The sequence below is a fragment of the Humulus lupulus genome, chromosome 8, assembly GCF_963169125.1.
Source record: "Humulus lupulus chromosome 8, drHumLupu1.1, whole genome shotgun sequence".
NCBI lineage: Eukaryota > Viridiplantae > Streptophyta > Magnoliopsida > Rosales > Cannabaceae > Humulus > Humulus lupulus.
Window position 1 is genome coordinate 64,617,320 of NC_084800.1, and position 23,765 is coordinate 64,641,084.

At 37.9% G+C, this 23,765-nt stretch overlaps 4 protein-coding genes across 5 annotated transcripts; 1 reads left to right on the top strand and 3 right to left on the bottom strand.

Annotated features, from left to right (window-relative positions):
* The first annotated feature begins 251 nt into the window (after positions 1–251).
* Positions 252–3,224, top strand: LOC133797555 (probable L-type lectin-domain containing receptor kinase S.5). The gene is made up of 2 exons (XM_062235496.1): positions 252–1,784; positions 2,085–3,224. Exons 1-2 carry the CDS (start codon positions 485–487, stop codon positions 2,897–2,899), a joined length of 2,115 nt encoding a protein of 704 aa, XP_062091480.1. The 5' UTR covers positions 252–484; the 3' UTR covers positions 2,900–3,224.
* Positions 3,225–3,406: 182 nt separating this feature from the next.
* Positions 3,407–8,488, bottom strand: LOC133797554 (chaperone protein ClpD, chloroplastic). The gene is made up of 12 exons (XM_062235495.1): positions 7,568–8,488; positions 6,958–7,118; positions 6,629–6,858; positions 6,387–6,495; positions 6,175–6,305; positions 5,835–5,936; positions 5,464–5,745; positions 5,299–5,387; positions 4,897–5,191; positions 4,502–4,735; positions 4,049–4,279; positions 3,407–3,944 (listed from the first exon to the last, which is right to left on the bottom strand). Exons 1-12 carry the CDS (start codon positions 8,230–8,232, stop codon positions 3,633–3,635), a joined length of 2,841 nt encoding a protein of 946 aa, XP_062091479.1. The 5' UTR covers positions 8,233–8,488; the 3' UTR covers positions 3,407–3,632.
* Positions 8,489–8,770: 282 nt separating this feature from the next.
* LOC133797553 (leucine--tRNA ligase, cytoplasmic) lies at positions 8,771–13,094 on the bottom strand. Its single transcript, XM_062235494.1, has 3 exons — positions 12,919–13,094; positions 9,233–12,511; positions 8,771–9,119 (listed from the first exon to the last, which is right to left on the bottom strand). Exons 2-3 carry the CDS (start codon positions 12,490–12,492, stop codon positions 9,113–9,115), a joined length of 3,267 nt encoding a protein of 1,088 aa, XP_062091478.1. The 5' UTR covers positions 12,493–12,511; positions 12,919–13,094; the 3' UTR covers positions 8,771–9,112.
* Positions 13,095–14,385: 1,291 nt separating this feature from the next.
* LOC133797557 (uncharacterized) lies at positions 14,386–23,122 on the bottom strand. 2 transcript variants are annotated; one of them, XM_062235498.1, is made up of 12 exons: positions 21,738–23,121; positions 21,443–21,577; positions 21,186–21,330; positions 20,361–20,663; positions 19,767–20,019; positions 19,049–19,215; positions 18,822–18,932; positions 18,393–18,444; positions 18,188–18,291; positions 17,970–18,098; positions 17,417–17,506; positions 14,386–16,301 (listed from the first exon to the last, which is right to left on the bottom strand). In XM_062235498.1, exons 1-12 carry the CDS (start codon positions 22,943–22,945, stop codon positions 15,810–15,812), a joined length of 3,189 nt encoding a protein of 1,062 aa, XP_062091482.1. In that variant the 5' UTR covers positions 22,946–23,121; the 3' UTR covers positions 14,386–15,809. The 2 variants fall into 2 exon arrangements, with proteins under 2 accessions (XP_062091482.1, XP_062091483.1); XM_062235499.1 differs by lacking the exon at positions 21,443–21,577 and having other exon boundaries at positions 21,738–23,122.
* Positions 23,123–23,765: the final 643 nt, after the last annotated feature.

Below are 23,765 nucleotides of genomic sequence, written 5' to 3' on the forward strand. Positions count from 1 at the left end.
TAATCATTTAAATATTTGAGTTTCACCTTATTATTATCCATCCAAATCGTGGCTCTCAATTAGACGAAATAGACAAATCAATCCAAATCGTGCCTCTGAATTAATTAGACGAAATAGACAAAAGGTACACATTTTAGTAACGTTAATAGATCAGGAAATTTTTTTAACAAACCCAAAAATTCAGGGACATATTTAGTAGGGGTAATAGTTGGAAAAAAAAATCATAATAAGTCTTTAATCTAAAACCCTCTATCTCTCCTCCTACCAACCCGAATCTCTTACGAAAGAACCTTAGTTCTCATGAAAGTGAGACGAAAACTCCATTCAAACCCTTTAGATTATTAAATAATTAATACTTAAATTTTAAATGTCGTAGCATAGTTGAGTTGAGTTCCATCTTCTTGGATTGAAAAAAAGTCGTAAATATATATATGATATATCTTATATTATATTAAACAAAAACACTAAAAACTACGTTAATTTAATGAATATATATTGTTTTGATTTCTATTTCCAAATCATTATTAGAATGAAGAAGATGATTTGGAGGTTGGTCGTTTTTCTGGTTCTGCTACTCCCGCTGCCGGGGGCGGCGGCGGCAGCGGTGTTACCTGTTGAGAAACAGTTCGGACCATTCGACCCATCTTACTACAGCATCTTCTCCGTACTAACGCCAGCCACCATAAGCAACGGCGCTCTACAAGTGACTCCAGACTCGGCCGGGAACTTCACCTTGGCCAACCGCTCCGGCCGAATCTTCTTCAACCAATCTTTCAAGCTCTGGGACGAGTCTTCCAATAAGGTGGCCTCCTTCAACACTTCATTTCTCTTTAACATGTTTCGGAACAACGGGTCTTCGGGTCCGGGAGAAGGTTTGGCTTTTGTTATAGCTCCTAATAACGTGGACCTTCCTCCGGGAAGCAGCGGTCAGTACCTGGGTTTGACCAACGCCACCACTGACGGAAATTCCAGCAACAAAATCGTCGCCGTCGAGCTCGACACGGTCAAGGAGAGCTTCGACCCGAATGACAACCATTTGGGTCTCGATATAAACTCAGTCAAGTCCATCAAGACTGTCAATCTCTCCGCCTTCGGCATCGAGATCGCCCCCGTCGGTACCCGGTTCCATATGGTCTGGATCCAATACGATGGCGATTCGAAAAGGCTCAGCGTTTTCCTGGCCGAGCAGAAACGGGAAAGTGATTTGACTTTCGTGATCCAGCCCAGACCCACCAAGCCCCTCATGACGGCGAATCTTGACCTCAGCAAGCTCGTCAACCAAAATTCCTACCTGGGTTTCGCCGCATCCACCGGGGACACATTCCAGCTGAATTGCGTGCTGAGATGGAATCTGACGGTGGAGAAGCTTCCGGGTGGAGATGATCAGACTAGCGGAGGGAACAGGAATATCGGGGTTGCGGTGGGGTTGGGGGTGTCCGGAGCGGTGATTCTGGTGGTGGGATTAATGGGGTTGTCTTATTACATTTATCGGCGGCGGAAGGTGGCTTCGGACCCGGCGATTTTGGGGGCACTGAAGAGCCTTCCGGGCACGCCTAGGGAGTTCATGTTCAGCGAGCTGAAAAAGGCGACCAACAATTTTGATGAGAAACGGAAATTGGGTCAGGGAGGTTTTGGTGTGGTTTATAGAGGTTTGTTGCCTAAAGAGAGGGTCGAAATTGCTGTGAAGAAATTCTCAAGGGAAAATCTCAAAGGCAAAGATGATTTCTTGTCCGAGTTAACCATCATTAATCGTCTTCGTCACAAACACTTGGTCAGCTTACTCGGTAATTATTTCCTAATTTTTGCCTTGTTTTGTTCCAAATCACATTAATGTTCAAGCTCATTTATTTCAAAAGATTACAATCATTGATTTCTGTTTCTATAGGCCTTCCGTACTAAGTTTGACCGCTTGACATTTTAGTCTAAATTACAAATCATGTGAAAGTGGTTATGTCATGACACTCATTGAAATTGTCGATTATATATGCATTTATGAGCTTTGATTAAAGTACTCACTAATGTGTGTTGCTTATATAATATTGAAGTTAGTACTGATTATACATGCAATTGATTTGATACACCAGGGTGGTGCCACAAGAACGGGTCATTGCTACTTGTATACGACTACATGCCCAACGGCAGTCTGGACAACCACCTCTTCTGCAGCCCGGAGCAGGAGCCACTGAGCTGGAACCTCCGTTACAAGATCGCAACCGGGGTGGCCTCGGCCCTGCATTACCTCCACAACGAGTATGAGCTGAAGGTGGTCCACCGTGACCTCAAAGCCAGCAACATCATGCTGGATGCTCACTTCAACGCCCGCCTCGGTGACTTCGGCCTGGCGCGCGCCATCGACAATGAGCGCACCTCCTACGCCGACCAGCACCTCGACGGCGTCCCTGGCACGCTAGGTTACATTGCCCCTGAGTGTTTCCACACCGGCAAGGCCACCCGCGAGTCTGATGTATACGGCTTTGGTGCTGTCCTGCTTGAGCTCGTCTGCGGCCAGAGGCCATGGACCAAGATGGAAAGCTTCAACTCCCTGGTAGATTGGATATGGTGGCTGCACCGGGAGGGCTGCCTTCTCAAGGGGGTCGACGAGAGGCTGGGAAGTGACTACACGGAGGAGGAGGCTGAGAGGCTTCTGCTGCTGGGATTGGCTTGTTCCCATCCTAATGCCGGGGAGAGACCAACAACGGAGGCCATCATTCAGATCATCTCCGGGTCGGTTGCGGTGCCCCATGTCCCGCCTTTCAAGCCATCTTTCGTGTGGCCGTCGTATATGCCCGATGGGGCGGCGTTGGGGTTGGACAGTAGCAGTTACACTAATTCTAACGCCAATAGCATGGCCACTAGTATCACTACTGGCTCCTCTTGGCACGTTGGTTGGACGCCTTAGCATCTCACCAGGCACCACACTCGGGATAGCATAGCAACGGAGGAGCCTCTTGTTCTATTTTTATATACCTAAAACATTCCTATAAATACATGTTTTCATTACCACTTCGTAATTGTTTCGAGTCGAATAGAAATCGAGGTGTTGACATCAAATATTTATTCTACTTTGGTCTCTGATTTTTTTTTTCCTTGGGTTATTCACTTTTTTTTAGTTAATTATTGTTCAATATTGTAGGGGAGTGGAGGACAAGGGTTTTGGCCGTGTGAATTGTACAGTCTGATTATTCGTCACGTATATAAGAAATTGTTTTGATTGCTTTATATAATTTTTTTTTTTTAAATATTGCTTTATATAATTTATATACAGTTAACTCATATTCGCACTCTCCCAAAACAATCAAGTTTAACAAAAAGCTGGCTTCTGTTGTTTAATCTAATCTAGTCTAGATTTTCAATCTTTCATAATGTACAATAAACCACCAACTTATGTGTACCCGTGCTCCTCGTCGAATATAGAAAATTGAGTATCAATTTTTATTCAGTGAATCTTATCTATATACCAATATGCTTCAAAGAATGAGGCTGTACATAATTACATTTTTTCTTAATATATAAAGACCCACCTCGATCTGCTATAAAAAAGGGGTGGGGAGGAAGAAAAGGAGAATACACATGCCTGTTACCTGTCCTGTAAGTAAGAAAAAAGAGTAAGACCATCTTGGAACAGAAACTAACTACAAAATGGGAGTTGTATCAGACAAGTGCATTCTCGGGTTTGATTGATTTGTCACATGTGGATTCCCAGTGTCATCCAAATCAATAATGGCAGTGTCACCAGGCTTGTAATCTCCAGCAAGTAGGGCTTCACTCAAGAGGTCTTCGATTATCGATGTGATCTCCCGCCTTAAAGCTCGGGCACCATAAGTCTTGCTGTAACCTTGCTGGCATATGAGGTCCTTGATCGACTCTGACACTTCCAAACCAATTCCTAACGACACCAGCCTCCCCTTCACCTCTTGCAGCATGATGTTAAAAATCTCAAGCATCTGGATTGAAAACATGTACACGAGTGAGTTGTAAGGAGTCAATAATAAGTTTTGAAGGAGCAGTATCAGAGTTACTTTCACATGTGACAATGGAAGGTGCAAACCTGAGGCTTTTCAAGGGGACGAAAAACTACTACTTCATCAATACGGTTGAGCAATTCTGGACGAAAATATGCTTTCAGTTCTTCCATTACAATTGCTTTCATTCCAGAATATGAACTGGGTTCATCAGAGAGGAGGAAACCGATGGAATTCTGTCTACCCTTTGCTATGGCAGACGACCCAATATTGGAAGTCATCACCACCAATGCCTCTTTAAATGATACTCTTTTCCCCTATTAAATCCAAATATCAGGAAGTAAGAGACTATAATGTAAAGACACTAGCAGGGGAAAATTTTCAGACAACAGTAACTGAAGACTTGTTTCAGTTTTGTCTCCACATATTTTTTCTTTGTTACTTCAATACTTCATTGCGTAAAAGTCACTTAAAAAATGACATTTCTTGTACGTATCACACTTCAATGATGTTAGTACATCCATATTATGACATCATACCTGAGAATCTGTAAGGTGACCATCTTCAAACAGTTGGAGAAGAATATTAAATATATCTGGATGTGCCTTCTCAATTTCATCGAATAATACAACTGTATGTGGACGCCTTCGAATAGCTTCTGTTAAAGTTCCCCCCTCTCCATAGCCAACATAACCAGGGGGTGATCCAATTAATTTGCTCACAGTATGTCGCTCCATGTATTCACTCATGTCAAGGCGGAGCATGGCTTCCTCCTGTGTTGTTGACATGCAAAGAAGATGCAAAATATGATAAGACCTTTAATGCAATAACACCGATCACAACTAAATATCTGATAATGAGAAACAGAATTACAAACCAATGACCACCTTACCATGTGGAATCAGATGGTTATAATTATTGTATAAAAACTTACCGATCCGAAGTAGCTTGCAGCCAATGCTTTTGTTAGTTCAGTTTTACCAACTCCAGTAGGTCCACAAAAGAGCAGAGCTGCGGTGGGTCTATTAGGATCCTTCAGACCAACCCGAGATCTCTTCACAGCTCGACAAATAGCAGTGACAGCCTCGTCTTGACCCACAACCCGTTTCCTCAGCTGTTCTTCAAGACCAATAAGAAGCATTCTATCATCTGCTGTGAGCTGCTCAACAGGGATTCCTGACCATAGGGAAGCAACTTTTGCAATATCATTTGGTCCCACCACTGGAGGTCTAATAGATCATTAAAAAAATTAGTTAGGCAGCAATTTTGGCAAATGGGAAGTACAAGTCTATTGATTTAACACCATCATACATATTTTAAGGGACAAAAGTCATACTCATCATTTGATGAAGTCGGCAAAACAGAGTCTGAATCGATATCATCCATGCCAGGAGTGGTAACATTTCTTGACTTGCTTGCAAGGACCTGCTTCCATTGAAAACAAACATTAGTACTAAATTAGTAAACAAACACACGGAACAACAGTAATGACTATCATTACCACTTCATGCATGGCCTGCGTAGTTCTAATCTCTTGCCAATACTCATCAGGAGATTTCGAAAGTACACTAGTTTGATGTTCTCTTTTCTTCTTGAAAGCTTCAATACGAGCTTTACTTCCTGCCTCATCAATGAGATCAATAGCTTTATCGGGAAGGTATCTTTCGGAAATATATCTTGCTGATAAACTCACAGCAGCATTTATGGCTTCCAGAGTATATCTGCAGTTGTGATGGGCTTCATATTTCTTACATAGACCTAACAGTATCTTCACTGCATCATCCTGAAATTATTTTATTCCATAAATATTGAATTAAAATAAACACGCTAGTTGACAACTGATGGTAGTGGAATGAAGGTAATGAAATAAACCTTGCTTGGTTCATTGATCCACACTGGCTGAAACCTTCGTGCTAGTGCTTTATCCTTTTCAAAATGTAGCCTGTATTCATCAGCAGTTGTCGACGCAATGCACTGCAAATAACAAAATATTGGCTTAACCTAAGCAACCTAAACACATGCATGAAAATGCTAATACTACCAGATTGTGGTAAATGTTGTATCAATTAATGAGATGTATTTTCAAAGCCACCCAATTTAATTAAAATCCAAAGAATAATATGACATAAATATATATATAAATATTTAATATGTGTACTCTCATGAATCTACAAACAAATATATTCGATTAGCAAAAAAAATGAATAGTCACCTGTAATTCACCCCTCCCAAGTGGTGGTTTGAAGAGATTAGCAATATCAAGACCAGACCCCTTATTTCCTTGTCCAGCCGTGCTGTATTCGACAAGTATGTGGACTTCATCAACGAAAAGAATTACATCCCCTACAATGCAAGACATATCAAGCTTAAGAAACAATATAGAACCACTTTTAGACCATCACAGAATTCAAAATATGTGTTCACCAGCTTTTTGTATTTCACTTATCAGTGTAGTAACTCTTTTCTCTAATTCTCCCCTCTCTTTTGCCCCAGCCATTAATAGCGCTACATCCAAGGACATTACGCGTTTTGACTGTAAGAAAACAAGGCTAATAAAAGTTGTAATGTATTGTATATATCTTTGTCATTTAAGTAGAACTGACCACATTGAAAAGGTGTAAGAACAAGAAGAATAAGCATGGCAGATCATATTTGAAATGACTAACCAAGAGATAACCAGGAACATCTTCATCTGCAATTCTAGTTGCCAGTCCTTCCACAATGGCTGTTTTTCCTACCCCACTTTGACCAAGAAGAATAGGGTTATTCTTGGTTCTGCGACAAAGTATCTGAACAACTCTCTGAACTTCGACATCTCGACCAATGACAGGATCAAGAAGTCCCTCACTAGCACGAGCAGTCAAGTCCAAACAAAATTGGTCCAGAGCACTTTTCTCTGACAAGTACAGATTGTTAAATTGCACTCTCTCCTCCAGGTGTTTAAAAAATGAAAACAAAGTAAATAAATAAATAAATAGAGGGGTTTCTTTCTTACCTTTTGTTCTCCCAGATAATCTTGTCGTAGTAGCTTTGTCGGACAAAGATTTTTCACCCAAACCTTGGGATGCTCCAGGCAATTCTCTACCATCTTTGGCAAGCTCCCCTTGAAGTTTGGAGGCTGCCACAGCAGCCAACTTGTCCACTTTTGCCCCTAATCTGAAACAACAAGTGTTTCCATGATTATGAATAGATATAGAGGTTTTCCACAAAAGTCTTCGAACCCATAAATCCCTTCAAATTATATCTATACTACTATACATAATAAGTGCATTTTCAATTAGACACATAAGCGTAGAAGGTTTCAGTGAGTATGGTAATTGATTTTTTTAAAAGAAATAAATAAATAAAGCAATAAGGTTGTATTTGTTTCATAGAATGGGAAATTTTTACAATTCTATATTTGTGAATTGTGATAATTCCGTAATCAAAGGAATTTGCAGCCGCGTGAATAAGCCAACTTATATCGCATCCAACATGTGTGATAAATTATAACTATTTTCTGTTGACTCTTAAATAACCAATTCTCACACGAGCATTCAAAAAACTAAATTGAAGAGTCAACCAAACTCTAATTTCTATGTAATGGAAATAGATATATAAATTACCTCTGGAGGACCCGAGCAGCGCTGCCATCATCGGAAGTAAACAGGCCGATGGCGATGTGCTCAGGGGCAATGAAATTGTGACCCCTCGCCCTGGAATAGTCAACGGCAGCCTCAAGAACGCGTTTGGTGCTAATGGAAAAGGGGATTTGAACAGAAGAACTGAAACTGGGATCAGATTGCGAAGGAATTTGGTGACGCCAGATAGTGCGAACGGCGTGACGGGCCTGGTCCATGGTGATGCCTGATCCAAGAAAGCCATTTCCACCGTCCTCGGCGATCAAACCCAGCAAAAGATGCTGAGTAAAGACCATGTCGCAGCCTAAGGCTTTGGCTTCCCTCTGGGAGAATATAACAGCCTTAATTGCTCGTTCAGTAAAACGCTCAAACACTGCAGAGACACGGAGCTTCCTCGTCCTGGTCCTCGTCCACTTGCTTCGTCTGGTCTCCAGAAACGGAAAAGGCAAATGGGTTTGCGTTTGGGAGAGCAGAAAAGAGAAAGAAGAAGATGAAGAAAAAGCTGCGACCCCAAGAGAGGAAAATCGGCGGTGGACATGATCGGAGGAAGTAGCAGACGAAGACTTGAGGAGTGAGATTGGCACAAGGCATGGGACAGTGACTGGTGATGACGAGAGACGCATGAGCGTTGGAGGAGGATGAGGAGACATTGGAGATAATTCTTCTTTTAAGTTTTGACTCAGAGGTTTTTGGTTTTGCAGTTCCAGAAAATTGGGGTGTCAGAAAGTACTAACTTTCTTCCATGTACAGAAAGAGGGAAAAAGGGAAGAGTTGTGAAGAAAAGGTTGTTGCTTTGGTTTTCTTTGCCTGGTTCGTTTTTTGGTTACTTTGTCTTCTAACGGAAAGGAAGGAAAGGAACAAATAAGTTTGGCTTTAGAAGACCAAGAAAGGTATTTTGGTAGAATTGGATTACATTAAGTTAAGACGACACGCCACTTTCCTACCACTATCATAAATATATATATATATATAAATACATATTTATTACATATAAACAGAATCTAAATTTCAGATTTATCAGTTTCAATCTTCACAGCTTGTACTTAGTCATCGTACCAAACCAAAATTGTCATATATGGAATTTGAGGATTTCACTGCAAGTACTATTCCACGCACTAGAAGTTGAGGATGACATGAAACCCACCAAGATCTCCATGTACGGGTTCGGAAAAATAAATGAATATAACGAGGTTCAAGATATTGAAGTTACAAAATAAACATGGACAATTTATGGTTTGATACTTAGAACCCAACAAAGAAGAAAACAATGTTCAAATTTCTCTTAGCGGATACAGCCAAAAAGAAATGCTCAGATTAATAAATAAAATAAAGACTAGTCCAACATTTCTTTTTCTAAAAGATCACAAGTTGTTTCGTATGAAAAATTGTAATTTGCTTTGCTTCACTTTATACCAACATTTCTCCCACCATCATCAAAGAAGCTTTATCAGATATCACATATACTTGTTTAGCCTTATTTGCAGTTCTAGATGCAACTCATTCAACATCATCATCATCATCATCAGCTTCTTAACACCTAATATTAAAATCAAAATACAGCAGATGAAACAAACCTCAGCTCATTATTTCATACAACCAGTGAGCCAAAAAAATAAAATAAAGAAAGATTTGCTTAAGAATTCAAATTACCTTGGCAAAAATATGGCAGTTAGGTTTCCGGGGGACGGAGGATTCTGGTGAATCAGTCTAACAAGAGACCCAGCTTTTGCAAGCGCATCAGGATCAGTGATTGACAAAACTTCTACATCCTCAAGACCAATTTGTCTTTTGATCAAGTCCAAGTTCTCCCGAAGCACTTCTATCTCTCCGAATGGAAGCTTCAACTCTAAGGCCTGAGCCCCTAGTGCAATTGCCTCATCCTTCTTGAACCTCATGAAAGGCATACAAACCTTCTGGGTTAATTTAAAATTGTCATTTGGGCGTACAGGGCTATTTTGGATAGCTTCTAATATCAGCCCGTCCTCATTTGAAGTAAAAGTACGTGTGCTGTTGTCGAATCTGTCTCTAAGCATTTTCAAGCACTCTGCTTTCCATCCATCAAATTGTTCGTTGACGTAGATCAAACCAACTAGATTGTTGTCTTCAGTACACGTCGTTACAGGCACACCCTTCTTATTGCCTTTCTTTGAACCTGAAATTTGCTTTTGAAGCAGCTTTCTCATTAATACTATAGAGTCTTGCAAGTACTTATTGGCAGTCTTCAAGGTTAAATCTGGAACCTCAGCCACAGGCCAACCAGCAGTAATCACAAATCCTTCCTTCTTTAAAAGTTCCTTCCAAACATATTCAGCATAGTGAGGGCAAATTGGAGTAATGAGGCGAGTCTGCAAATCCATAAAACGCCATACTAATTCACGGTTCATTCCCCCAGCACCACAAGAAAATCTATACTCATCCCTGGCAGCTTGAAGATCATAAAACCCAGTCTTAAGAGCTTCCCGGAACATATAATTGCGGTAATGCTGTTCAGTCGTTGTCACAGCAATATTTATCTCATTTGCAAAGACACGGTCAGCATAAGTAGATGGGGGGCCTGATCTCAAAGAAGAGTCTGCAGCCAGAACTTCTTCCATCCATGAGATTTCTTTTGTCAGCCGTAGGATGGCAGCATTTGCAGTCTCAAATACAAAATTTGCATCATCAACACCATCACCAGCATCAGCCAAAGAGAAACGTGTAGCATCAGCAGAAAATTCCTCAATTGCCTGGCGGAGTGTTCTAAAATTTCCAGTAGACTTGGACATCTTTTCCGAATTCAGCATTATGTGTCCATTGGCTCTAAAGCCACGAGGCCAGTGTTGCTTCTGCATAATTGCTGTGTGGTTATAAATGCAGAAAGTCAAATGATTTTGGATTAAATCTTTTCCAGAAACTCGGATATCAAATGGATACCAGTACTCAAACTCCTGCTTCATCTTACTAAGAAGTGATGAAGGTATATCAGATGATTTTGGATATGGGCCACCACAAAACAAAAAGTCCCAAACCTCATCAGTCATTTGCTCAGGTGTAATTGGAGATCTACTGGTTCCGTACATGTCTTCGTTATGTAGAAAGTGAGCAATGGTGTAGTAAGCCATGTAAATAGTCGAATCAGATAATGACTCAACTAAGAATTGTTCATCCCAAGGGATTCGTGTTCCAAGCCCAAATGAACGTGAGCATGCCCACTGGTTAAGCCAACTCAAAGTATGCTCAAATCCATGTCGTGTCTCATCAAAATACAAATTCATGTTGGAAAGGCATTCCTCAGCTAGCTTCTTCCATTCTGACTCACCATATGTGATGTACCATTGATCTGTTAGAGCAACAACACATTCATCACCAGATCGGGACATCACCCTCTTCTCTGGTTCGCTATAAATGATTGCTTCACCTGTTTCTATAAGTTTATTCCTTAACAGGGGCTTTGCCTCCTGGACTTTCCGTCCTGCAAATTCCCCAACAAGCATTGTTCCTTCAGTAAATCCTCTCAAGTATGTCAACCTCTTGGCTTCTGCCAACTTATCCTTTTCGTTCTGACTTTTGATCTTCAGATCCAAGCAAACTTTTTCTGCAGCCTTATCTCCGAATTCTGGAATATTGATGATAGGTACAATCTCAAATGGCAAGACCCATTCATCCTTCACACCATACTTCGCTCTAAGAGCTGGCTTTGATTTCAAATCATGCAAAGCCATATAATCATCAGGAGCATCGCTAGGAACACTGGTAACAATTCCAGTACCTTTGTCTGTCAGGATGGTCAGCATGGGAAGAGCATAAATGACCTCATTGAATGCAAGTGGAGACTTCAACTTAAGGCCAATCAAGTCCAAACCAGTCAGCTCAACCAAGCAAGTTGGTTTCTCAGGGACCCTAGAGTATCTTTGATAAGCAAGGTTAAGAGCTGCTCTTTTTGTGAGAATAAGTACTTCTGTATCATTAATTTCAAATGCTCCATACTTCCCGTCGGGCAATACCCATGCATTTGTTTGCCCATACATGGTCTCAGGTCTCAACGTTGCCGAAGCCAGAAACACACTTTTCCCCTCCAACACACCCAATTGAGGAGGAAAAGGTTTCAGCACCTCCATCTTGATAATGGTGTATTCTTGGGGTTGAACTCCTTCACCGGATGCCCTATCATGATCAGCACATGGCTGCCCATCCAATGGAGAATAAATTGTGTACCTTAGATCTTTTACAATCTTTCCCATGGCCTTCAATTTCCTCATCTGCCACCTAACAAAGACATCAAAAAAGGGGTTTTTATCCGTTGTAACAAAGGAACGCCTCCAATCAACACCCATGCCAAGAGCCTTAAGGTCTTCCATTGCCAATGGAGGAAAGAACTCCAACCACTTATATGGATCCTGGAATTCCGGTATCTGACTGTCGGAGAGACCAAAGCTACGCATAATCTCCCACTGATAGACTTGTCCCCCTGCTTTCGACACAGCCTTGGACTTCTTGCCTTTGAACTTTTCTGGAGGTGCACCATCATTTGCATCCTCAGCTTCTGCCTCCTCGGCTACTTGTTCCACAACATTTGAAAAATTGGGCGGATTCCCGAACTGTTGGATCTCACGTGCAAGTTTATCAGCTGAGGCCTTGATGGGCATACCCGTACAATGGAAACCAAAAGGAAACAGCACATTGGCACCTCTTAATCTATGAAAAGCTGAAGCAAACTCTAACTTTGAGAGAGAAAATGCATGTCCAATATGCAAAAAACCATTCATATATGGGAAAGGGAAATTTCCATAGAACTTTTCATCTGGCTTAGGTGGCTTATCACCAGCTTCAGCCCTGAAAACCTGTGCATCTTCCCACCAATTCCGAACCTGTGCTTCAATTTCTAAAAGACGGTCTCTCCTAGCAAAGCTTTTCCCACCTTCCGCCGCCATATCTGAAATCTGACAGAAACTGCACCGCAGAAAGGGAGGAAAACTAAATAAATATATGTCCCAATGAGCCAAAGGTAATTCTCCAAAGTATACCAGACTAAAATATGCCCACTAACCAAAGACAACCAGATTCAAATCCCACTGGTCGAGGGACCCTATAGATCTCCACATAGGGAAAGCCTTAAAAAAATGGAAACATATCGAAACTAGTCGGGGAATTGAGCACTAAATAGCAGAAAATTTTCCAAAAAGAATCATGAGTGGGTTCCTCATTCTCAGAACAAAAAAGTCATCCACCTTGAATGAAGTTTCAACTCTAACTAAGCAAACCCAGTTGAGAAACAAAAGAAAGCAAAAGCATACGATTCTTTGTCCACAGACACAGTAAATGAGGAAAATGGAGAGAGAGAGGGAGAGTGATAATACCTTCGATTCAATATAGCGCAGCAAATGGCATAACCCGTAGAGTTGGGCAGAATTAGCTTGTGTCGAAGCGTATGAAAAGCCAGCGAAGACAGAGTGCTCCCGTGGTTGGCCAAAAACCTAAACTAGGAAGAAGAATAAGCCCTCACTACTACTCACCCGAATAAGAATTATACACAGGGCAGAGCAGCAAAATGAGTTAATAAGATTCGTTAGGGTTCTGTCTGGTCTCATTGTGATATGGTACGGTGCTCCCCACCTTTCACTTAACCTGTGCCTTCGTTTTTCTTCTTTTCTTTTTTTTTTTTAAAAAAAAAGAGTAAAAAAAAATTCCTTTTGTCTTACAAAAACAAATTAAATCAGACGGATGAACTCACAAAATCCCCGTTCTAAAAAATAACTCACATAATCGGAACTATTTTTTTTAAATGAAATATAAGAAATATAGACCAACCAAATAATTTCATCCTATAAAACTATTTTTTTTTCATAAAATCTCAATCAAAAATCTCTTTTATTAAATTGTTAAACATATTCCATAAAATCTCTTTTGTATATGGTGTGTAATCAATTTTTTTTAAAGATGCTTAAACATATATTTAAGACAAATTTACATCTGATATGTTTTTTTTTTTTTTTTTGCAATTTAATTCCAAAAATCAATTTTTTTTTACATATGTCACATTGTCAACAAAATAAAATACCATAATACTGATTGTTACTTTTTTTAAAAAATTGTATTTTTTATATCATGTTAGTGTATTAAAATTACTATCTAGTGTACAAATCGTAAATATTGATAATAAGCTATATAATAATTTGTTATATTTTACTGTAATTTATTATTTTTTAAAATAAATTTGAAAATAACATAAAAATATTATAATTAATAAGAGTATAATATATTCTAAAATGACTAATCTACATTCTAAGAAAACAAATTTTTACAAAATAAATTTTGAAAATAACTAAAATGTATTTGAAATAATATAATCTAAAAATAAAAAAAAATTCAAAATTATTGATCATTATCTTATCAAAATCATTACTTCTAAAAACCCAATAAAATGAAATTCATCTTTTTAAATTCACATATATTATTTTTAAAATTCTAATTTTTTGATGATGTGGAAAAACAATTTTATAAATAAAATTTTTTAAATTATTTTATGTTATAGTTATATAATTAAAAAAAATTCCTATTTTTAAACATTGTGTTTAAAGATTTGCATTATATTCTATTCTTCAACTGTTGACTTCTATCTTTACTTGTTTTAATGTTAAAAAATACATCTTACATACAAACTATTCATTTATTTTGATTCACCTATACTCTTATTGTAGTAATATTTTGCACCTTAATTAATTTGACACAAATCACTTGTATTAAATTTTTTATACATCGGGATTAGAACACACTCAACCATTTGACCTAGTGGCAATTTTTTTAATTAAGAATAACACAATAAATAATAAAACAATCATAATTATTAACTAAATCAGGTACAATATTTTAAGGGTCAGAGATTATTACTCAATAAATAATAAAACAATCATAATTATATATATTCATTAATAATAACAAAAATAAAGAGAATATATTAACTAAAAAATTAGAGATTATTAGTCAATCCCTCCTTTGAAAGATGCATCAACGCCAGTGAAAGGCGGCCGCAATGCATTCTTATTCACCCCTTATAAAAGAGTAAATAAATGAATAATTGTGTGCTGTAATCCTCTGGAAGTATAAAACCAGCAATGGTGAACAAGTTATTAGCCAACAATTTTGACTTTTGGGCTTGGTAGGTGGTAAGCTCAAACAATGGCTAGAGCTACTCGAGTCGTATTGAATCCCATTAACTGCAAATACAACCAAAGTGATGACTGATGCCATTGCCTAAAGCAAATGGATCTACCAATGGGAAACAAAAGCTCCTTCCTACATATCCATGGCAATTTATAAACATCCCAGCACAAACAACAGGACTTAGATTCACCATGGCTGAACTGACCCAGATGTTTTTAACCTTTATTCATACCTGAAGATGATAATGGAATACTAAGTATACTTCAGAGCTCTGTACCAGAATAGCTTTATTTTGGCTTTGATTGACCAACAATGATTGGTCATGAGAGTTCTTCACATGCAAGCTCTTACAAATGTGCTCCAACAGCTAAAACCCGAGGAAATGAAAGTGACTTGTGACCTCATAATACTATAAATTGCCTCATTCCGGTGAATGATCCTTTTTCAACTCTTCAGCAACCCAATTCAAATTTTGGAAGTGAGAGCAAGAAAATTCACGCATTATTTGACCCAAAAAAAAAACTCTAGTAACAGTCTCACAAGACATGATTGTCAGCCTTGAAGGAAGCATCCCGCTACATGGATATTTGGCCCGCAATACAAACAATTTCTATTAATATTCAGGTGGGGTATGGTGGACAGCTAACCAAAATTTATTCCCAAAGAATGATAATGCACCAACATCTGTTCTGCAAAAAAGACAGTGGTCAAACCATAAATCCCAAGCAATTTTTCTTCACCAAAGCTCTTCATCCTAAATCTAAAATCTTCTTCAGATTAAGGGAAGATGGATTTTAGCATGCACAGCAACCAACATGAATATCCTTGTGCCCACTATATTTTGAGGGCACAAGAAAGAGGTGTCTTTTGAAGTAAGAAATATCCTTGTGCCCTTGGCTCCATACCTATCAAATATAACCATTATCATACAATTTTCTTGGCACCCTACAAACCATGAGAGGCCATCAGGGTATGGATAATGAAGAGCTCCCTCACAAGAAAAGAAATGCCACCAGTATATGGAGAATAAAAAAGAACTCCCTTATTTCTAGCGTAGAGAACCAATAAGAATTCTTCATAATCAATTCTAAGATGAGTCAATTTGGCCCCAGAGTATCTGCGCATAAGCATTCTCTTCTTCCTTCTCTTCTGCAACAAAATCAGTTTCCTGAGCTGATTCATCTTCATCAGGAACCTCTTCAACTTCAACATCCTCTTGATTACTAATTGTTGTTAATGCCTCCCTCATTGCCTTTGGTGTTGCTGGCCTATCCCTAGGCCCGTATTTTGGAGCAGGCACAACAAATGGTAGAACAATATCATCCAAGTTCCTGCTAATTTTACTGGCAGTATGCTTTCCATCTGTTGGGGGGAAAATGAAAACAATCCCAAGTTCATAGTTGCACACGTGAAGTCTCGGACCCAAAGAAGATTTAGATTTTCCTTCTTCATCTACTTTTATACCATATGAATTAGAAATTGTTCGTCCCCAAGCAGCTGCACTAAAATTATGTGAGCCACAATAAATCCAACCAAAAGAAGATGCATCTGTCACGGACCTAAAGCGCCTCCGTGCCACCTGCATGCAAATTTTTCTATTTGTTAAATTTAACAAGTGAAAGGAGAAACCATCAATGAACCCAAATTTTAAAAGTGGAAGAATTATTTAGTACATACTAGTACATACAAAGCCAAAAAAAAATGGCAGCTGACTTATTTTAGGGGAAATGAGGAAAGATAGATCAAGATGTAATTTGTAACTCCAGTTGTAAATTTAATAAAATACTACTATTTTAACAAGGTCGCGGCCAAACAATGACTAATGCATTCTAATGAAAATTGTCATTTACATAATTATACAGTTGATGTGTTAGAGCTAGAGAGCAGAACGTCGATCTTTGATATCATATCATGTTGTTCTTGACTTATTCCTGTAGCTTGAAATACATTTTGCGTGTAGTCTAGTACTTAAAAGATACGTGAGAATGATGCAACGAGTAAAGCATTAAGAAGAAGAATTATAAAATTGACATGCATCACAAAAGAGCAAAGCAAAATCTACTTTTAGTCATATTCTTGAGAAACAAATGATAATATTTACATCAGGTGGAAAGGTAAATGAAAGAAAAATATAAGCTAAGAACCTGAATAGGACATAAGTTCTTGTTTAAGAGAGGGAGATATTGAGAAAAGATGACTCTATACTTGTATTTTATTTCAATAATACGAAGTTAAAAGAAAAGAATTTTGGGCTAAAAGAAGACCAGAGAATGCTTCCTTTTCAAATAATCAATAAACTTTTATTTCTGGATAGATTTAGGAACATTCAGGTTTATGCTCCTGGATGAGCATCTGTACATCCAAATAAATAAACCCCAGCACCCGCCTTACACTGTCAATGTCTCAACTTTAAGTCACCAAATTTCTTGAAAACTGAATGTATAGCTGTGTTGTTTTTATTTTTTGGCCGACAGTATTAATTTAAAACACTAGTGTGTAGACATCTAGAAAAAAGAAACAATTTATTCTAGCCAAAGTTAATTTCTTGTTATGAACTAACCTGGAGATACCCTCCAAATTACAAATCTTCAGTAAGAGCAATAAGAAAAATTAAGGAAAAAAAACTGCACTTCGGTATAATTGTTGCACAAAGTTCACAATCATTTAAAATTATAAAGAGAGAAATTATCTTACCTTGGTATGCATCGGGTGGCCTACTCTATTGTAGGGATGAGGAATTGCATCATGAAGTATGTTAATCGGCCTCAATCTTTCCCATGTTTTCTGCATCATAAAAAGTCAATAAAATAAACTTCGGAGCTAACGATTGCTGTATCAAATATCATATCATTCAAACTAAACTAATGATGTGTCACTTTATATGTAACGGTAGTTATAATGCATAAAAATATACCATGCTTCATGGCATGTGGTAGATGATACTATAAAGAAAAGTGAAACTCAACTAATTGTCATAAGCTAAATCAATAGCAATGGATAAAAGAGCAAATATAATAGAAGGTGGTTTCAAAACTCCATATTATACCTTATTGGGAATGTAATGAACATATTATCTGTCAACTAGAATTTGGGACAGGGAGAGAGGAAGGGGTACAACCCATTATCTCTCTCCCTCTATTCTATTTCAACTTGAAAATGGTCAATTCGATCCTTACTATATGTGAGATTCATACAGGTCTAAGACATTGGATTATTATAACCTCAAGCTGAGAAAAAACCATCATACCTCGGAGAAGCAAAGTATCCGCTTCGAAGGCAAAACCCCATTACTTGCATTTTTTACTCTGTTAATCGTTGGGTAGATGACTCTAATGGATGGATTTTTCAATTCTTGACTAGCACTCCAGCAGCCCCACTGCAAAAACAGATATGAGAAGAGAATTAAATAAGGAAAGAAAAGTAAACTCTCCAGACAATCTATAACAAATCATTAAAAATAATTACCTCTGGATCAGACTCTTCTGAATCAAATTGCAATGACGTCTTTCCTGTAGATGCCGCAAATGCGGCCAAAAATCTTGCATCGATAGACCCAATTGAGGATGCGCCTTAAGAAAAAAGCACAGGCATCAAGCAACAGAAAATACAGATAGTATTTCCTTTAGTCATACTGAATATAGTCTTTTGAATAAATAAACACCACACTCACCATAAATGAAATCAGATTCAAGTTGTTCAGGCCATTTGCATTGAGATAGAACCTATCCAAAAAAACAGTCTATATTCAGAAATTAAACAATATTATGAAATCAGTATTTACTAAACAAATTGAAAGGCAGAAACTACTTAATGAAATGCCTGAGGAACATTTAGACACCTGGCTAGGAAGTAATTGAGTCTTAAAATGCAAAAGAAAAGTAAACTTGCTGACTGACTGGCAAAAAGATATAATCTTAAAGAAAGAAACTTTACAAAAGCATGACACAGGTAGGAACAAGACTATTGAATAAATTTAGGAGCATAAAAGTTGAAAAGCTTTGTTCATTCTTCTTAGATTGCCCAATCCCCCATGTCAGACCCTTCCCAACAGAGATTAAAAAAGCACAAAAAGGAAAGGAGAAAAATAGACTACAATCACCTCTTGTAAGCGCCAGAGGCCTGTACACCTTTGAATTGCAGCAACCATTGAGCATAATGCAGCAACATGTTTGGGTTCCATTACTTTTTGTATATCTTGAAAATTGGGTCCCTGGACAAGTACCACTACTTCTTTATTATATGTGCCAACATGCTATTATATATTTTATGCTTCAAGTAGATTACTAGACAAAATAAACATGCCCACTCAATTCCAGAACATCATGCCTGTGAAACGTGTATAAACAGTGTCACTTTCTTGTTACTTCCTCCTAAAGCAGCAGTAAGGGCTTGCTTATGACAAACATAAGCACAGAATCTGAAAAGTCCAATATCCCATAGTGGAGAGATCCACTTTGCAACCTTCCTAGGAAGAAAACCAAGTTGAACACAATCTGGTTCAAGGGTAGGAAAGGTTAATAAAAATTACTTGGCTGTCCAAATATTGAAAAGTAAAAGCCATATACATAATTTGTTTGTGTGAATGAAGAAAATAATTTCTGAATCCTGATGCGTATTTGTGTAGTGGTTTACTGGTTAAGAAGATCTCTTGTGGCTCCATAAACTAACTAAACATTAAATGAATTCTTAACACGAATTGTAGTTACAGAAAATTAATAAGAGAGTGACTAAACAAAACAGGAGTTCAAGAAAGCCAACTCATCCAAGTGCTTTCAGTGCTAAAGAGTCATGGTCATGTTAAAGCAAGAATGTTTTAGTATATCCTGCAGTTAACTATTTACAGTATCATGATTCATGACGTTACGGCATCTTCTATAACAGCTGATACATGTGCAATTTATGGCACGCTATAAGCATTTTCACCATTGCCTCACTCTGCTCTCCTCAACACCATAAATCCACCAGAGGTCCAAATGATATTATCTAATGTGAGAAATATAATTACATAACATAATGTTAAAATGCCGATCAAGTAGAACCTTACCTTGACTAAAGTCCTCATTTGGGCTAGGAACAAGAATGCTCACAGCATTTTCATCTGCACGAACATTTTTGTTTCTCATCAATACAACCTTTGAAAAATTATCTGTATTTTCACATGATTTCCTCATGAAAGAAGCCAGTTTCTTAAGCTGTGCACCATTGGAGTCTGCTGCATTGTGAAAGAGATAGCTCAGACCGACAACAGATGCTTCAACTGAACCAAGAGATTTAAGACCAGATGATGCTGACACATCCTAACAAAACAAACAAGAATATAGAGACAGTTTCAGATCTGGCTTTATCAAGCAACTATTTGAAAAGAGCATTATTATCAATAAAATCTGCAAGTGGAAAATATTGATAATTCTTTTTAAGAAATGTTCATGCATAATCCAAGAAAGTGTCAATAGCTCAAATTCACTTTAAAAAATGAGTGACATGAGTTTGTGGGTAGTCTTAAATCAAATGACCAATTTGGCAATTACAAATGTCGATGCCTAGATATGGCATATGAAAGGAATATTCATCTAAGACAAATTTATCAATATAGATCAAGAAATGCGGGCTACTGCGCATAATCAATGAAAGCACTCACTTGTAAGAATTGCATGGATGGAAACATATTGTGCGGTCTGTACGAATGAATCCCAGGTACTGAAGCAACTAAATCACCCATTGCCTCTCCAAAGTCATACTTTGTCAATTCAACAATCCAATGAGACTGGCTGGGTACATCAGTCAAAAGAGATGCCATGAACCCAGCCAGGTGAGAACAAAAATCAGATTTTAAGCCTTCGTTTACTCCTGGGCTATGAATTTGAGTAAAAAGAGACATGTAATCCGGAACACTTTTGCGGGGAAAATCTTGCCACCAGACTGTGTTAGTCACAGCATTCCACTGAATCAAGAGAATAAAAGGCGATACAACCAAAAACACAAAATCACTAATAAATAAGAGAAAGAAATAAGGCTTTTATTGTTATAAATTACTCTATTAGACATTTCAAACTTTTATGGACAGTCAGTTCTGCATCTGCCATTAATGTTGCTTGAAAAAGATTGACACTTAGACTGTTTAAAGAAGATAACTATATTTTTATCCATTACTGAACAAATTCAGAGCCATTAAAAAAGGTTCGTGATGCCTACTAAAATCTTCTCTTTGTCTCACATATTTAAATGTTCGAGATCTCTTAATATACTTAAATCATTTACCTCTATATCACCTTCATATAAATAACCAGACACTCAGATGTAGAACCTACCCAAGTGTCAATCAAGTTAGATATATATCTTGAGTGTCAAGCAATTAATTCATGCTAACCACTACACATTATATGACTCTTGCTTCAGAGTGTAAATTGGAAAAGAAATTGAAGAGTGCCCAGTGTGATGTAAAAACAAAATCATAAGAAATTACCTGTGTCGGAACTAGATTTGCAGAAGTAATTATAACACGAAGAAAATCATCTCTTTGTAAAACAAATAATTTGGGATGATGACAACCGATTCCTTGTCTTTTCAAGTCTTTACCAAAAGCAATGTCCTCGGGAAATGGGGGATACCTGATTTGATAAACAGAATGATAACACCAAAAAGCTTTCAAGGAGACAACCCAACTTACAATAGTTTGAGCTCAAATAAATCGAAATTGCAACACACTGAAATAATACTCACACTACAACGAGGTTAGGAAAATCAGGGTAAGGCACAGAAGTCCTAGAGTCAATGCTTGGATTCCAACATTTCTCAGTACTATGACAAGCAAGTGTCACAGGTAGATGCCTAGGAATCTCACAGGACGACAAAAACCTACAAAATTCTCCCTAAGATTCATCACTAACATACTATCAACTTAAAAAATAAATTCAAAAATTTTAGTGTACAGCGACAGAATTATAATTGTACAAAATTAAAAGGAACAAAACAACTATCATTACAGGGACACACAGATAGGTATCGACTACTGTACCATAAAATGTCACTGGTGAAAGTTGCAATAAAAATTTGTGAAATGCTTTCAACAGGATGAAAAAGCTCTTGTAAGGATATATCATTAGGATGACTTGAAGAGCAATCATCCATAAACCCAAGACGATTCAGATAAAAACTCTTTCCAGGTGGCTCAACGATGTAGCCCCGAGTACTTATGTTCTTCTTTACAGCACCATCAGGAAACGATGAATAATCCATGCCAACATTATTCGACAAAGAGTTCTCCGGATTATTATCTCCGGTAGCAGTACCAGAACCAAGTGGATTATTATTTAGTCTACTCAAACTTTCACTATTAGCGATGTAAATATATGGCTCTGAAGTCACTTCCTCCTCGCGAGGGCGTAAGAGCAAACTCGAACAAGGCGGAATCGGGCTAGCCCCTTCACTACTTTCCAAAGTCTGGTTCACATGTCTGCCATCAGATTGACAAGTTGGGACAGTAGTGGCTCGAAGATAAGGTACGGGGTCGTCACTAAGCAATATGCGCCTGCAGTGACTCAACAAGCAGTTTGCTCTGGCAATGAAATCTTCACATTTGGAAACTGCAGGAGAATCCTCGTCACTGACCTTTGACGCAAAAACTCTCTTGTTTCCCTTTTGGTTTGATACAATTGTTCCTTGAGAGTACTGCGACTGCGACTGAGATTGTGATTTCTGGGTCTCAAAAACAATTGTTTGAATAGAAAAGCCAATACGAACAGAAGAACAACAACGACGCCTGTTTGAACAGACAAGCGAAACTTCATCCCCAGCGGCCAACTCCACGGCCATGCCTCTCTTAATCTTGACACCATTAACAAACACTCCATTCTTAGAAGCCTTAACCCGAAGAGCAGAATCGGAATCGAATTCACCGTCGAGAAGATAGAGTTTGCGGAGGAGAGGATCGAAGAGAATCTGGCAGTGGCGGCGACCAACGCGGCGATCACTATAGACAAAATCGGAACGCCGAGGGCTGCGACCAATGGTGGAGTAAGGGCGATGAGGAAAGAGGCGAATAGAATCGACCGGAGAACCGGTGGTTGCAGAAAGGAGAGGGAGATCAAAATGCTCCAACTCCACCACAACGCTTCTTCGGCTTCTTCTTCTTCTCCCTTCATCTTCTGTGCTTCTTCTTCTTCTCTTGTTAGATTTCGAGGAAGAAGAAGAAGAATTATCGCCTGAAATACAGCAATCGTCCATTGAAACCTCAACTGAACAAACTCGATCAATTCATCATACTAAAAATTAGAAGAAATTGTAAATTGATTTTGAATCAATAATTTGATTTCGAATTTACTAGATACTCTGCTGCTGCTCTGAGAAAGAACCGCTCAATCTAAATTCCGTTTCCAAATTTCATTTTTCCCTCCAAAATCCAAATTTATCAATTCGTCTAACCTATACCGGCCGGCAACCGCGGTCAATTCATTTTCGAAGAACTTAGCCCGGCCCATTATCCATTAATTGGCCTGGTCCGAACCCTCAAAAAAAACTTAAATTTACCTAGAATTTAACCTAATACACTAAATTGTACTAAAAAAATTACATTTTAATGAACTCACAAAGTTTTTTTCAATTTTATGATTTTAAGTAAATTTTTATATTTTTACAATTTTGCATGTGTTTTCGTCTTTTGTGTTGTTTTTTAATTGTTTGATTGATATATAGTTGTTTTTATGTTGTTTAAGTTTTTGTATAGTTGTATTGATGTCTAATTAGTGTTTAGTTATTTTCAAATATATTTTGTTTAAAAAAAAAACTTGTTAGTATGTGCAATAGGTTGATTTTTAGATGTTGTCTAATTATTTTTTTTTAATGTGTTAATTTGCAGTGGGCTGATGTATAATTATTGTCCAATTGTTGTTTTTAGTTACTTTTTTTACTCTGTATTTTTGTAAATAAATAATTTTTAAAATCATATTTTTAAAAACTTAAGGTATTATTTTTGAAAAAAAAAATCAAGGACCATAAAAAAGTAAAAAAATATGTATTTATGAAAAAAAACTCAAAAAAAAAACTT

What these genes read in the sequence shown, in the direction of transcription:
- LOC133797557 (XM_062235498.1), bottom strand. Translation starts at nt 22,945, where the DNA reads ATGGACGATTGCTGTATTTCAGGCGATAATTCTTCTTCTTCTTCCTCG. An exon ending in TGTTTATACACGTTTCACAG is followed by an intron (nt 18,933 to 19,048) that starts GCATGATGTTCT and finishes GTACTTGTCCAG; the next exon opens with GGACCCAATTTTCAAGATAT. An exon ending in TGAATCTGATTTCATTTATG is followed by an intron (nt 18,292 to 18,392) that starts GTGAGTGTGGTG and finishes TTTTTTCTTAAG; the next exon opens with GCGCATCCTCAATTGGGTCT.
- LOC133797555 (XM_062235496.1), top strand. Translation starts at nt 485, where the DNA reads ATGAATATATATTGTTTTGATTTCTATTTCCAAATCATTATTAGAATG. An exon ending in ACACTTGGTCAGCTTACTCG is followed by an intron (nt 1,785 to 2,084) that starts GTAATTATTTCC and finishes TTGATACACCAG; the next exon opens with GGTGGTGCCACAAGAACGGG.
- LOC133797553 (XM_062235494.1), bottom strand. Translation starts at nt 12,492, where the DNA reads ATGGCGGCGGAAGGTGGGAAAAGCTTTGCTAGGAGAGACCGTCTTTTA.
- LOC133797554 (XM_062235495.1), bottom strand. Translation starts at nt 8,232, where the DNA reads ATGTCTCCTCATCCTCCTCCAACGCTCATGCGTCTCTCGTCATCACCA. An exon ending in GGATCAATGAACCAAGCAAG is followed by an intron (nt 5,746 to 5,834) that starts GTTTATTTCATT and finishes AAATAATTTCAG; the next exon opens with GATGATGCAGTGAAGATACT. An exon ending in GTCCCCTTGAAAAGCCTCAG is followed by an intron (nt 3,945 to 4,048) that starts GTTTGCACCTTC and finishes TTTTCAATCCAG; the next exon opens with ATGCTTGAGATTTTTAACAT.